The sequence below is a fragment of the Aptenodytes patagonicus genome, chromosome 11, assembly GCF_965638725.1.
Source record: "Aptenodytes patagonicus chromosome 11, bAptPat1.pri.cur, whole genome shotgun sequence".
Taxonomy (NCBI): Eukaryota; Metazoa; Chordata; class Aves; order Sphenisciformes; family Spheniscidae; genus Aptenodytes; species Aptenodytes patagonicus.
In genome coordinates, this window is record NC_134959.1 from 23,606,354 (window position 1) to 23,621,699 (window position 15,346).

General features: G+C 42.6%; 1 protein-coding gene across 14 annotated transcripts in view; it reads right to left on the reverse strand.

The window, feature by feature from the left end:
- Nucleotides 1-499: 499 nt before the first annotated feature.
- The window catches only part of CTCF (CCCTC-binding factor), a 37,033-nt gene continuing 22,186 nt past the window's right edge, over nt 500-15,346 (reverse strand). For 9 of the 14 annotated variants that reach the window (XM_076349512.1, XM_076349510.1, XM_076349503.1 and 6 more), the window contains 10 exons: nt 13,862-14,654; nt 13,032-13,202; nt 11,981-12,114; nt 10,358-10,478; nt 9,362-9,511; nt 7,792-7,952; nt 7,191-7,373; nt 6,660-6,795; nt 3,102-3,269; nt 500-2,064 (listed from right to left, as the gene is read on the reverse strand). In XM_076349512.1, the coding sequence (XP_076205627.1) occupies nt 1,883-2,064; nt 3,102-3,269; nt 6,660-6,795; nt 7,191-7,373; nt 7,792-7,952; nt 9,362-9,511; nt 10,358-10,478; nt 11,981-12,114; nt 13,032-13,202; nt 13,862-14,642 (2,187 nt within the window). In that variant the 5' untranslated portion in view covers nt 14,643-14,654 and the 3' untranslated portion in view covers nt 500-1,882. The remainder of the gene's footprint in view (nt 2,065-3,101; nt 3,270-6,659; nt 6,796-7,190; nt 7,374-7,791; nt 7,953-9,361; nt 9,512-10,357; nt 10,479-11,980; nt 12,115-13,031; nt 13,203-13,861; nt 14,655-15,346) is intronic. The other 5 variants (XM_076349514.1, XM_076349511.1, XM_076349507.1 and 2 more) reach the window with 1 other exon arrangement.

A 15,346-nucleotide genomic window follows, 5' to 3' on the forward strand; every position in this document is an offset into this window, starting at 1 on the left:
CAGAATGAAATAGAAATACATTCCTGCTATCTAAACCATCAGCTACAATCATTTAAACTCACAGCCAAAACAAACAGAAGCAACAGCTACTCCCGCATTACTTCTTGCTCAAGCTGTAAACGCTGAGGTTCGCAGCGGCCAGCCCAGCACGTTTTACATCACCTCTCTGCTGCACGCTCCTCCGTGCGGCCCCAGCTGAGACCCCTGGTACAAACGGAGCTGCTGTAAGGAAACTGGGACCATGCACTGGCTTCACCGCGGTAATGACACTTGCTTACGTGCACACCCACCTGCGGCCGGCACAGGGCAGCGCGCCGTGATTTAATGTCACGGACAGCTTACCTTGCATTCGGCACAGGGCAGACGGAACGCAAGAGAAGAGCTGGCCCCTGTTACAGGCGTGCAGCATCCTTCTAGGACGAGCAGCTTTACAGTCTGGAGATCACTGCCAGGTCACACCGTTAATATACACAAAGAAAGCAGCCAGTGAGCACGCATGTTAATCCATTATTATTTATTAGCTGTACAGCAGTATATTCTCCTTCCCAGCTTTCAAACCCCATTACATATTTTATAACAGTATTTTTCCCCCCCCATGTTGGCTTCCTAAAATAATGAAAAATATCACACAGTACAGCTAAGTACAAAAATGCATCAACCTAGAGTCTGATAGCTAAACTGATAGCTCTCTTAAAAGCGATACATAGAAGAAAAATTTGTTTGAAATCAGCAAGACTGAGGCTCTATAAAAAGCTTACATATTTTAACATGTGACAGTTCATATACAGGCATCATTTGTATTTCACATTATTCCTTTTTTGTCTTTTCAGAGATCCAAAATTGTGTAATTACTGACCTATTAAAATTTCCTGGCCCAGGTTTTGAGGGCTGCAGTGACCCACTTAAAAAAATCACCACTTCTGCCTTAACATAGGATTCATAAACACAAAATACAACTACAAGATAGAGCAAAGAAAATGTCGTCGTGAAATTATAACTCAAAAAGAAGGTTAATTATACATGTTTCAAATGCCAGTTTTGTGTGCTTCAAAACCAGCTTTCACATGTGGGTTTCTCTTGTTCTGCAAGCAATAGTCTGGGTACGTCTCTTCTCTACATGATTGGTATCAACAGCTTTTCCAACATTTACACTCTATCAATTCTCTTGTCACTTAGTTTGAAAGGAATTAAAATACTGGGGTTTATTTAAACTGCATTTTTGCATACCTCTTAATTAATGGAAAAAGATTAAAATGTAAAAAAAAGTTATTTACAAGCTTGACCATTACAGAAATGCTTTGCAGAAAGCAAAGCATATTAAGGACAGAAACCAGTTGGAGCATGCCAAAACTACCGTGTGCAGCCGACTTGGAGAACCGGAGCTAGTCAGTGGGGAAAAGCAAAAAACATTTTAAAAGTCTAGAACCCTCCCAAGTCTGCATTTACAGTTAAAAACACTACTGAGAGAAGGAGGCTCAAGGACTCTGGGAACTGGAAGGGCAAGTCCGGAGTGGTTTACCACATACTCTAGTCAAGGCTTCCGCTTTCATATATTAAAACTTGGTGCATGTAAACACGGCCCTTGGACCAGCTTTACAATGCAGTTCAGAGCAAAACTAAATCAAGCATCTCACAGGAAACCCTCAAAGACTCCAAAGTATTTCCTAATGTTCCATGATCCTGTAATGCTAACATAAAACAGCAAGTTCTAGTTAAATCACATTCTAACATCATTTTGAAGTTTTATTTCCCAGTATGTTTGGTAAAATGGTCTAAAATGATGCATTTCCCAAAGCCAAGAAAAAAGGTAAAAGGAAAAATAGATTTGAGCCGCTTAAACACAGCCCAGGCCAGTTCAGTCAGCCAGCGTGGTCTTCCTCCATCACCGGTCCATCATGCTGAGAATCATCTCAGGAGTGAGGTCTCCATTGGGAGCTTCCACTACAGCAGGCTGAGCTTCCTCCTCTTCCTCTGCTGTTTCCGCATCAGGTTCTTTCTTTACTTCAACTATAATATTTTCAATTTCACCAGTGTTCTGGTCTTCAACCTGAATGATTGCTGCAGCTAGAAGGGCAGAAAACAAAGGGGGAGGGGGGAAACAACATTTTTTTTTTTACTGGTTCCAGAGCTGGCCTGCACACCTCACCAGATAAGTATCTACCAAAAAGTTAAGACTCTTCCATGGAAAGGGAAGGTGGGGCCCACAACTCACATTCCCACATTAGTAGGGAGCAATTCAACCTGCCTCATTCATCCAAGTATCAAGCATCTATTTCCTTGCCCCTGTATGAAGATGTGCTACCACTACAGTTCCAGTATGCCTTTTGATATTAAGACATCATTCAAACAATGGATTTTGTAGAGTAATCAACAAACAAGACCATATCAATGTATGGGCGTAAGGCAAAACTTCAAATTCAGGGGAATCCAGTAACGCTAGTGACGAACTCAGCATAAAATATTTCCACAGGCTGTAATTCCAGGAAGGACACAGGCCGCACTTGTAGCACTGAGCAGACAGGCAAGCCACTGGGGAAGCCATTCCCTCTTGAGGGAACAAGTTTGCCCTTCCTGCTTTGTTCTTACAATTTATTTACTTAGACTTTGCGCAGTTATCGATGTCTATTCTTACGGAGAAAACTCTGTAGAGTTGAAACTACATCTGCATTGATGCTAGGCTCAGAACTACAGGCCTGAAGCATGTTCGTTTGTGGCAATACTTACAAGAGTTTACATAGGTAAGAATACCACGGTGATTGTACCAACAGTTGCTTTACCAGGAACTGTACTATAGTAGAGACACCGTAAGTGGTACAAAAAGAAGTGAGCGATTTGCACATCAGTGAACTGGAGTAATACTAAAGAAAAAGTGTCCTCTCCTTTTAGCACAGTCTGAAGTGGCTATGTTCCCTCAAGACCAGGAAACCCTTGCAACAAACGTCACACAAAAGGTGAGTTCTTAGCAAAGTAGAGACAAGTGCAGTTATCCATTTTTAAAATAAGCTCACTTGAGGGGAGCCGTTCTCCTACAAGAACTGCCAAATCCAAGGAAAAATCAGCTCAAGCAAGCAGTGTAACATAAGCTTCAAATAGTGACTTACGCTGGGATTGTTTTGGTTGGGTGGCAGCTTTGCCTGGTGGTCTTCCTCTTCGTTTCTTACTGGGAGGTGGCGCAGGAGCCTCTTGCTCGACTTCTGGTTCGGCTTCAATTTCTACTGCTGTCTCCTCCTCATCTTCATTATCATCCAAATCTGGTTCAGCATTTTCCTCTGCAAGAGATGTTATATCAGGTAAGTCTTCAGTTTAAACAAGAACAAAACACATCCACCTACAGAGAACCACCATCAAATCCTCATCCAAAAGGAGTCAACTCTGATGAGAAAGAAGGCAAACAAGGCCTTTGTCGAGAAGCTGGTGGCACAGACTGTTAGTCTGCTACCCTCACATTAGAGAGAACAAGTTGTCCTTCAGAAAGCAAAAGGAAACATAATTATGTTAGATTATGTGATAAAAGCTCCTCCTCCGCACATCCACAGAGGAGCTCGGAGAGACAATGGCAGGAGGGAGGACCACATAATGCAGTGCTGGGCTACTCCCAGGCCCATCAGAGGAGACATCAGCACATCAGAGTCCCACCTGCACAACCCAGAGGAGCACAGGAGTGCACAATGGAAGGTGGGAACCCAAATCAAGGACTTGTCTGTCTTGGCTCTCCTGGGAGTGGCCCAGACGCCAGCCCCAGTGTCCAGGCATGAAACCCACCACAATGAGTTATCAGGAACAGCTCTCCAGATCACCTTTCAGACTAAGGGGTATGGGGGAGTTGCTGGCTGGGGGTGGGACACATAATGGGATGCAGGGGAAAGGCAGTTTTGGATCACACAGGACTACTTATGGGATGCTTAGGGGAGGGGCTGAGGTGATTTGGAAAGGAGTAAGTGTGGGGAAAATAGAAGGGCAAGAAGGGGCCAGTCACATGTTAATAGTGGTAGCAGCCACTACAGTATCTCTGTGAAACACTAGAGCTCAAGAGGGATCCAAGAGCAAGTCTCCTAGCCCTCAAGAAACGGCAATGCCATCCTTCAGTCGTTCTCTGTTAAGTAGACAGGAAACCAGGGTAGCAGCTCCCAGATACTGGGACTTGCGTCCAAGACCTCAAAATCTCAGGTTGAGTATGGCAGAACCACACAAAACTGGGGAGTTCTTCAGCCTTGTGGGTGAGCACAGGCCTGCAGACCACTCACCATGCTTTCCAGGGCCATCAACACACAGTCTACCAACCAGTGACCAAGAGGATCTTCCCCAAGATCTCTCTTCAAAGGCAGGACAGGTCTAATGCAGTATATTTTATGAGGCCCTGTCTACTCAAAGACTTTATGATGGCATCTCCCATTCACATCAACTCTTTGCACCTCACTACATTTTGGAGCTGATTCTAATCCAACAGTCCTCATGGCAAGCTGTGGGTTTTTTGCAACTTTTTTGTTAACTGAGCTTATTGCTCTACACTTTATTCTTTAGAACACTCCTTAAAGTTACTAGGTTAGCACCATCGACATGTTCAGAGTGCCCCAGGCAAAACCAAAGCAGACAAAAAGCAGTAAGAGATGTCGAATAGGATGATATTGTTTGGACAGCAAAATGATTGCCCTTAAATTTGTAAGGGTGTCCACCGCATAGAAGAGTAGCTTCACTCACAAATGAAAGGGCCATTGCATAAGGCATACTTCTGTTTATCCAACTAAAGGGGGAAAAAAAAACCCGCAAACTGTCCCTTACATACACTGAGGCGTGTATATGCTGCATTATTTTACACAGTCACTCAAGGAATATTCCGCAAGCCAAATTTCTTTCATCTATTGGATTTCTCAGGTCCCACCTTTTTAGAGCTTCTTTACATTCCCCCCTCAACTCAATGTCTGTCAACTAACTGTCTAATGTTGGGCAGACAGGCCAGATGGGAGACAAAACTATCATTTGCTATTTTTCCCATTAGCACATGACAGGTCTGTTTCGTCACAGCTTTGCTCACCATTTTTACATATTTAGCAGTTGCCAAAACTCATGAAACTGCAGATCTAGAGATAGAAACAACACTGCATAATGCAATTCTCCTGAGAATGTGGTTAGGACCTCTTTCTTGCCGCTACTCAGCTCACACTAGTCAATTCTTCATGTCTATCAAATGACTCTTGAGGAAGTCAACCCAGACTTGTCAACTCATCTGAGGCTGAAGGGATTCTCTCAGTCATGGAGCCTGAGCCACCATCATACAATGCTCATCATCGGTTCACCTACCAAGCACGACTTTTGACCAGCTTCCCCAAAAAACTGTTTTGAATCCAGATGATATCAACTAAATAAAATTTGGGGTTTTAGACTAGGCTAAACTCCCAGGAAGCCTATAAATCAGATAATAAAAATTGGATACTCCAGAATCCCACATTTTTAATTACCTTCCATCAAGGCAGTTATTTCACTCTCTCTGCCTCCACGATATTTTTGTATTTTAAATGAACAATTAGTTACACATGCTTTATTCAACCGATTGTAACGCATTTTTTCAAGTATCTATACAAACATGAGTTTAAGCACTTATTTCTATAGAGTTTTTGCAATCAAGGTTTGCACAAGCCATTTGACCGTACTCACCCTGTAAAAGCTGTTTGCAGCATAAGAATTTCAGATACACATCCTCTAGCCAGAAAGATCCCTGTTCTCCCAACCTACACCCCTCGATTAATTACATAAAGCACTCCAGATAAAAGATTAATCAGCAACGCTGCTTTTGCAGAATTATCTTTGAACTGGTTGGTCTTGAGACTCCACTTTGATTTTTCTGCTGAAGACATGACTAAGTTTTCCCTCTACCAGGAGGGAGGACTATGACTGAGTTTTTCCTTCACAAATAATACTGCAGTGAAGGTGACCACTATCTGCTGCACAGTTTCTGTCGCCTCCCTGTTCTGGAGAAGCTTACAGACAGTAGCCACCCTATTACAAATTGCACCTAACCCATCTTCTGGCACATTGTCCAGGCAGTCAGAGCCCCTCAAAAGCCATCTTCTCAATACCAGCATACATGCAAACACACCCGTGAAGTGGAAGGCACCACCAGCTCCTTGACCCTTTAATTGTCTCAGCAGGCCCTTCACAACAGTCCATAGATTGCCAGCACTGTCTCCACCATTCTCCTGGATGCTGCCAGCCTTCCCCCACAGAAGCAGCCAAGCTATTCAGCAGTGGGGTTGTCTGGACATACCACATGCTACCCAGTAGCGGTGAAGCAGGAGCATGCACCATTTCATAGCAGTGCACCACAGAAACACACGGTTTCTTTTGGGACACTGAAAACGTTACCAGAGAATTTCACACACCGAAGAGCAGGCAGGACAGGAACCGCGCAGCCTAGGCAAGGGGTGTCAGACAGTGTTTTTTCAACCACTCTGTCCTGGAAGAAGCCCAGGACAACAGAATCTATACTATCCCTCACAGGCAGTCACCTCTGTACTTGGCCATGTACTATCATGTTTTGCTTGCTGACTAGATAAAAGCCTTTCAAGTGCCAGAACAAACCTGCAGAACAGGCAAACTAACAGCTAACACACACAGTGAATCACAGGCCTGTAACTCTCAGAACGTACTGAGCTTTTTCTTACCGCTATCAGAGGAATCTTCTTTCTTAGACCGCATCTTTCTCTTTCGGCCACGTTTGCCCTTCTTTGTCTCTCCTCCATTCTCTCCTTCCCCACCATCTAGGCCAGAGCAGTTATCAGCATGTCTGGCCATCGTGTTCTACTCAGTGCAAGAGAAAAAACACAACAAAAAATACAACATGCATTGAATTCAAGATCAGATATTCTGGCTCTGTATTTTCAAACACATTTCTGGTAACTTATGTCTCTTTTTTTAAAGGAAGACTGTTTAGGGGAAATGGAAAAATTTCATTAACTTTTATTCATAAAGTTGCATTTTCACATTGCTCAATCATGTCAACACTAATACGTGCTAGTACTAATTCGCAATTATACCAGGTCTCCCTCCCTCTCTTCCTCTCAGAAAGAAGTGCTCTATTTAGAAGACCTGTACCTCACCGACCTTTCCTTTTGGGTAAACATGTTCCCCTCACCTTGGCTAAAAGCCTCATTCCATCCCCAAACCCCACAATTCGAAACAGCGTATTCCCTTACCCTGCGAGTGAATGTTTTGCCACACTTGGAACAGACAAAGGCAGCAGGGACAAAGTTGGGATCGTGATACCGTTTGAAGTGCATATCGAGGAGCTGTTTCTGACGGAAGGTTTTATCGCAATGGCTACAGGCATAAGGCTTTTCTCCAGTATGGGTCCGTTTATGCATGACCATGTGCCGCTCCTACCAGGGACAAGACAGGAAAAGGAACTTGAGAACTCAGACATACAGCTACAGAAGAGCAAATTTTCAGCTAAAAGAAGGCCAAAACTTTATCCTTAATATCAAGTAAAGGATGATTCCGCTGGAACGTGAGAACATCTTGATTGATGGCATAGTCAGTCCTAGCTACTTCCATCCTATATGAACTCTTATCCCTTTGTCAACAGATACATCAAGGTTGTGACTTAGAAGGTACTTCTCTACAGGGGAGCACTACACCAAGAAGCAAAGGCCACTGAACTTTCCTTCACACCCTTCAAAAGATTTAGAGAGCTAATCTGATCTCGACAGCTGGTCAAACTTAACAGCTAAGATTTCCACCTCGTATTTTTAGCTCCTGTTCTAACACTCGTAAGGTGTGCCAGTCCCACCAGCTTACCTGTCTGCATGCATAATCGCACTGGTCACATTTGAAGCGCTTCTCATTCTTGTGAGACTTTTGATGCTGGATGAGGGCATACCGCTCATGAAATACAGCGTCACAATAGCGACACTTCTTGCCCTGTTCGATGTAGGAATGCTGCTTTCGCAAATGGACACCTAGGAGCAAAAGAATCAGAAGCTTTAATCACCATGGCTTTCCAAGCATGAAAGACTAGACTACAATCCCCTTAGTGATCTTCCCTCCACATATTCTTGAGCTCAAGCCAAAAAAGTGAAATAGTTAATTTTGGATTCAACTAAAAACCTACAAAACCCGTAATTAAAAGCAACCCGAACAATTTCTAGACAGAAAGATCTTGCAAAAAAACTCCATCAAGTTTTTCCATGGGATTCTACATTTGGCTATTAGTCACAATCTGTGCTGATACAGTACACTTGCATTTGATAACGTACGATTGTCAAACTAGAGCGTCTTGTGGACTCTTATGTCTAAGACTACTCCGAATTGCCTGGATACAGCCAGAAGCCAGGTAATACACTGGGGGAAACAGGATTTTCTGCAGGATTAGAAGTCAGAGTGACAGGGCTAAAAGGCAACAGGGATACCAGCAGATAATCCCCGACAGATGTTTTAGTAACTTCTTTAAAATCCTCAACTAAGAGCACACCACAGCTGCACGAGGTAGCTTAGGGTAGACTAAAGCATTACTAGAAAAATAATTCTTCATAGCTAACATCAGTTTTCCTCTGTTGTAAATCAGCTCGTTTGCTCCTGACATCAACTGACTGCCATCCTCTCAAGCTGCCTCTCACTGTAGCACTTTACACTTGTCTTTACTGGAAGGGAGCCTGCCTTCCCATTACGTGGGTGATATTTTGTTTATAGACAGAAAGTTACACCAAATCGTGGCTTCTACACCTTCCTTCTCCTCAGCTGCTCTGTGCATGATATAATTTTTCACCTTCTTGTAGAACGTAAGAGAGCTTGCCTGCCGGAGTCACGCTGGGTACTGCTCACTAGATCAAGACTCTCCTACCGCAAGGACTCGAGGCTTTTGTGACAACTCAGTCTCTCCTACCCTGTCTGTGGCACGCAGCTCCACATCCTGTAATATTAAACTATTTGGTCTAATTCAAACCTTTTAGCTTGATGAAAATATCTCTGCATGAAACTTAATGGCCTCCCATGCGCAGGAGGTCAAGCCAAATGATCTTCTGTTTTTTCAGACCTCAATCCATATACAGTTGTAATCTCAATCCAAGTTCAATAAATGCCTTGCATCTATGGGCCTGAAAACAGTAACCTGCCTTGTATGCTTGGAAAACATGCTACATTTTCAAATAATGAAAAGAAACTGAAAATTCTTATAGTTTGCAGCACCTATTGTAAGCTAAAAGCGTGTATTACCAGTCACACATCTAAAGCCTGTGCTTCATGTTGTACAGTTACCAGAAGTATTAGGTTAAAAAAAAAAAAAGAGACAGCAGTTGGGTTACGTGAACTCTAATTCTGGGAAGTGTTTTGTAGAATCTTCACCAAATGGCCACTTCTGAGAGATACATACCCAAGTCACTCTTTCTCGCTATAACAGTATCACAGTGAGGACAGTGAAATTTGGCCACATTCTCCGTGTGCTTCTGCAGAATGTGCATCTTCATGGTACCACTCTGAGTGAAGCGAGCATGGCAGATGTAACATTCATATGGCTTCTCTCCTTTAGTAGCCAAAGGAAAAAAAAATAGCACAAGTACTTTTATTAAAAAATCTCACCAAGAAGTCCCAAACAAAACAACCTCCCAAAAACTTGCAACAGGCAGCTAGTTGACAGAAATAGTAACTAGAAAGAGCTCAATAATGTCTCTTTCTCTAGAAGTTTTAGCTCCAGTATGCATATTTCTACAAAGAGACTCGAGTTCAACCTCTAAGCAAAAGACTTAAGTTACTATCCTTACTTTGAGAAATGCATGGAAGACCTACACACAGGCTGCCAGAAGACAGCAAGCAGCATCAGATTTTTCGGGGGGTGGGGGTTCTAAATGCTCGTGTATACATGCAAAGGCATTTTTTTCCCCTTCAATTTTAGCAGTATAATTAATTTGGCACTCCAGTAACGTTCTGTGCTAAAACCATCCCTATTTCTATTGAAGAAAAAAATTTAGGATCTTTACGAACTAACATGCATGAGGTGCTTTCGCAACTACACTCAAGCATGAAACTGTAAACGCCTATAAACTTAAACTGGAAGTGGAACACTGGTAATAGAAGTTTCTTCTCTTCATACTAGAAGAAGTGTCTGTATTTTATCACTTCACAGTCAAACTGGTAATTAGAATCCTCCAAGCTCATTTCTCAGTACAGCAATTACTATCAGGTTATGAATTTATTAGCGCTTACAAGTTACTGTGCCTTCTCTTCAGCTACAGACTTTATAAAGGTTTTATATTAAACTACAAGATAATATTTCTTTTGCTGTTTAAGTGTTAGCACACACTGTACACAGCCTCAGCACTCTGACACTAAAACATAAAAAACCCACACTAAAAAAACATGGCATCAATACCAGAGTGGGTCCTCATGTGCCTCTTCAGTTTGTAGGTATCCCTGCTGGCGTAGCTGCATAAGCTGCACTGGAAGGGACGCTCTCCAGTGTGAGAACGAATGTGGCGTTTCAATTTGCTAACCTGGAAGTCAAGAGCAAGACTGAAGTTAGCATAGATGAGCAGGTCAGATTGCCAAAAATACAAGAAATCAGTCAAGAGTTTAAGGTAGTCTGTTTTTATCTTGCCACTAAAACAAGCAGACATGTTTCAATACCATTCTCATACTGCACATAGCCACTCGCTCCTGCCCACTCTACTTCACCTCCCAACCTCATTCCCAGTCTTGCTTGATGCTTGTTCCCACTTTCAGTGCAGCCTGGTTTGGTCTTGTGCTCACCTTACTGTTATCGACCATCTCAGCATCTGAAGACACGCTAAAATTTGAAAGTATCCTGGAGAGACACAAGAAAATGTTCTGGGAAAGCACGCACCCAAGAAACATTGCGGGGGGGGTTACTGTTCCCTGTACAGTATATTTTTCTCCACAGGGTGCTTTCTTGGGTCCTCTCCAGTTACTTTGAGAGGGATAAGATAAATCAATTCCTTGCTAAGAACAACAAAAATCTAGTCCTGCAATCAACAGGGTGACTTAATTCCTTTCCTCTCCTGCTTTTATCTAGGAGGCACGAACCCAGCTTAAAGGTCAGCATGAACACAAATGTTAAGGCATTTTCTAACCTAGCCTGACCACGCTGCTTGATCACCAACCTACGTCTACAAAACGCAGCACAAGCTCACATGAGGACCAACTTGGTTATTCTTTCCTAATTCGTACTATGAAAACCACTGCAACACAATTTATACAGCACTCAAACCACAGGGCCTGGAATTACAGCACAGCAGCCACAGTGTGGGTAGGAAAAAAGCCCGAAGCCCGTACTCAACGTCTCCCCACTGCAGCCTTCTTCCACTGCAGACATCTTTTTTTTTTTTTTTAAATTATGTGGCTGCTCATCTTGCTCAAATTTCTTATCACAATATAAAAGCTATCCTGTAGCTTAAGTAGCAATACTGCATAGGGGAGAGCATTCAAGGAAACTTAATTTGCTTGAGCAAATTAGACAATCACCCAGTATTAGCAAAGCTACTTTTCACCAATATTGAAGCAAAGGCTCATTAAATTTTGGCTATGGTCACCTTAATGGCATGAACAGATAATGAGCAGAATGCACATTTCTAAAATGGGAGGGCACCTCTAGTCTGAAAGTACATCTTACTGCAGCAGGAGATGGCTGCCTCCTTCAACATGGAGCACGCTACAATTCCTGCAATCATCTACAATTCCTGCAATCATCTTAAAGGCCAAATAATTTAAGAAACAATGACAACTGTTGTCACCAAAGAGGAAATGGATATCACCTAGGATTTCTGTGCATAAATGCTCTCAAACTGTTTTCTCATTAACTGAGGAAACCGAACCATTTGCTTCCAAGAGCAGACCTGATTTGTAACTTTTTTTGCTCAGAGCCTTTTAAACAAACGGCCAAAGAGGAAATGCCTAAGAACAGAGTTTATAACAGATGGTAAACAAGCTCTGAAGCGCACAAGGAAGTATTCAGCACTGTAACAATTAACTAACATACCTCCACACTAGCATAATCGCACATTGAACATTTGAATGGTTTCTCATGGGTATGTTTGTAGCGGCGATGCCGAACCAACTCTCCACTGGTCACAAAGGCCATGTCGCAGTCTGGGCACTTGTGAGGGCGAGTACCTAATTGTTTGCAGCAAAACAGAAAGATGATGACATTCAGCTTTAGTGGCAAAAGAAAATATGGGACAGCTTTTTTTTTTTTTTTAAAGTGAATTAACAACATTGCTTTCATGTTCTGAAAGATTAGATTAGAGCAACAAATAGTACACAGGAGTCACAACATTTGTATACATAGCTAATGGACTGAAGATCTTAGAGAATTAATATCCTTTCAATGAGGAAACAAACTCCCTTATTTTTGTATCACTTGGTTATTTACAAATTTCAAGCCATCCAGTTAGACATAATGTAGGCAGGCAAAGGACTTGAGGGATATGACACTTCTTTTGGCAGAAAGGTCACAAAAAGCTTAATTACAGTTCAATTACCTGTAGTTCTGTACCAGAACCTTACATAATGAGAAACAAGTTCCTAGCCATAAGTTTTATTGGTCCAGTTAATCTGTTCCTTGAGGGTGGATTTTTTTTTTAATTATTTTTTCTTTTTTCTTATTTTTTTTTCCTTTTTTTTGTGGGTGTTTGTTTTGGTTTGGTTTTTTTGCTATTTCAACTCCCTTATGTTTAGCCCCAGCCTCACTCTCATCTTACTTTTCTGCAAGCAGCAGTGGCAACACAAAGCTTGGAACACAACTACTAATGCCCAAGACAAATGGAACATTTTCTACAACTTCAGGTAATTTCAGATCAAGCCCAGGATCGGCTTTATACCTATGTACAGGGTGAGCTTCGCACCTCACCTGGCCAGGCAGAAAACTGTGTTCAAATGAGAAATGAACAGCAGCATTGCATAGTTTCTTCCTTTTTAGCTTGTTCCCTAAGTGGAATTAGACAGATTCAAGAAAGATCCACCCTGTTGTTCTATCTATTCTACAGACAGAGCAGATCCTACAAAAACGAAGTATGCAAAAGCGAGAGTACCTGTGTGAGTGTTGAGGTGGTTCCTCAGCAACGTGACTGTCCGAAAAGCCCTGCCACAGAGATGGCACTTATGTGGTCTTTCATCGGTGTGGCTTTTCATGTGGCGGTCCAAGTTGGAACGACGCGGACAAGTATAACTGCACAGTTCGCACTGGAATGTCTTCTTTACACCTAGCCATGAAGGAAATCATCTTTACTCTTGACAGTACTGTGGTCTACTGCATAACATAAGAGATCAGCAGGGAAAAGGAAAGATTCTTGGAGGTGTAAAAGGGAACCATCATGTACCATTAAATCCAACTGCATATCCTTAGGAACAGTCACTGCCTATGGTTGGCTTGGCTTCAGTTTTCATTAGTGTGCCAGCACTCAATGTTCCTTCTCCACTCTAAAAAGAGCTCCTCAATTTACAGTTTTAAGAAAAGTCAAACATACCTATTGCTGTATTTTGCACCATCTACCCTACCCAGCAATTGGTTAGGAAAAACCCACAGAACTAATTATACCGTTGGTTCCTGATGTAAACCACGTGTACACAGACTCTTACATATGTATTACAGCAAAGAGAAGAATCTTTTCAACTGTAGTTGTACGGGAATACTAATGCCACAGCATCACGCTCAAGGAAAATGAGCTCCTTTATAGCCTAGATGGAGGAGATGGGAGGTTTGCCTAAGAAACAAGAGGCGAGCGCTCTTATATAAAGTGTAAGTGGCATTGGGCATGTCTGCTTTACTCCCACTTGCATCTACTCAGTCGCTTCAATCATATTGCAAGGTCCCACCATAACAAATACATTTTCAAAAACCACTTGCAGATGGGGAGCTTACCTTTCTTTTTAATTTTTGTTGGTTTAGGTGGCTTCATATTGCCCACCACCTTTTCTGCATTGACCTCAGACAACAAGCCTTCCTGCTGCTCCTCTTCAAAGTCATACACAGAGACATCCACATCTTTGCCTTCCTCAGTGTAGCGAAGCTTACTCTTTTTGTTTTTCTTTGTTTTTTTCGCTGGTGGCTGATAGTCTGGATCTTTTTGCCAATTGGGATCTTCCTGTGGCTGAAGTTCACCTTGTTCCAGTGTCTCCACCTCACCATTTGCACCCACTTTCACTACTTGGAAGCCTTCTGGTAAAGGGAGGGTGTGACAGATCATGGGCTCTCCCTCTTGCAGGCCTCCTTTAGAAACCTCATTTTCATAAGCTCCCTGAAGTTCTTCCACAGACGTGGTGGCAACAGGTACAGTCACTGGTACAGGTACTTGGACCAGTTGAAGCTCACCAAGGTTTATAGGCTGCTCTTCCATATTAACAACCTGAAGTGTTATGATCTGCGTGTCATCCACCGTGGCCTCTGTTTCTTGAGGCACTGCACCCTCCATTACTTCAGTCTTCATTTGAAGAAGAGTTGGATCCAGCTGTTCCATCATCACCATCTGCACACCACTGTTGACATCCTGCACTACTTCACCTCCATCTGCTTGGTTTGGTGGTATATGACAAGCATCGTCCTCCTGCCCACCTTCACGGCGTCTTTGATAGGTTTTTCTCTCTTTCCCCTTAATAAAAGTTTCCGATTCCTCCACAATAGCTTCAACTGCCTCACCTTCCATTTCACCTTCCTGCTGTAAAAACAAGAGAATGAATGCTGCACACCATCCAATGTATTTTAACAACTGCACAAACCCCACAGAGAGACAAGTGGCCTAACTGAAAATAACCAGTTCAACAGCAGCAAAGTATTGCAATCATATTCAGAAAACAGGATTTGAGAACTGCAGGTCTCCACTAGCCTATTGCCACTGTAAGCCGAGGCAATCACAGAACGCTGCCTGAAGTGAGGCAACTGTACCGGTTTCTTGGAAAGGAAGGAAAGCAAGGAGGAGAGATTAAGTGATGTGTTCCCATTTCTCAAAGACCGCAAATCCCACAGGCAAGATGTACAGCAGTATTATTCCTTATTGAGCTTGTTTAGTCACTTCACACCGCTTAGCAATATCAGAGGCAGTCTTTGGCTATAAATTTTAAAGGCACAAAAATAACATACTGTTAAAAAGCCAACCTTAAAGAGAGTATTACATTTGAGAACTGCAGAACTTTTCCAGGAAGAAAAAGCACTAAGAATTGAGCACAAGAACTTAAGTCTCACTTCTTTCATGTCAAACAACTACTAATTCCTGTATGCTTAAATTTCTCTGAACAACAAAAATAAAAAGGACATAATCGAGTTAGTCAAGTGTATTTCTTGCAAGCAGCCTGGAGTTCCATTCCTGCTCCCACTTCCTCACCGCCTGGCCCCCCAGCAAGAGCAGAGGAT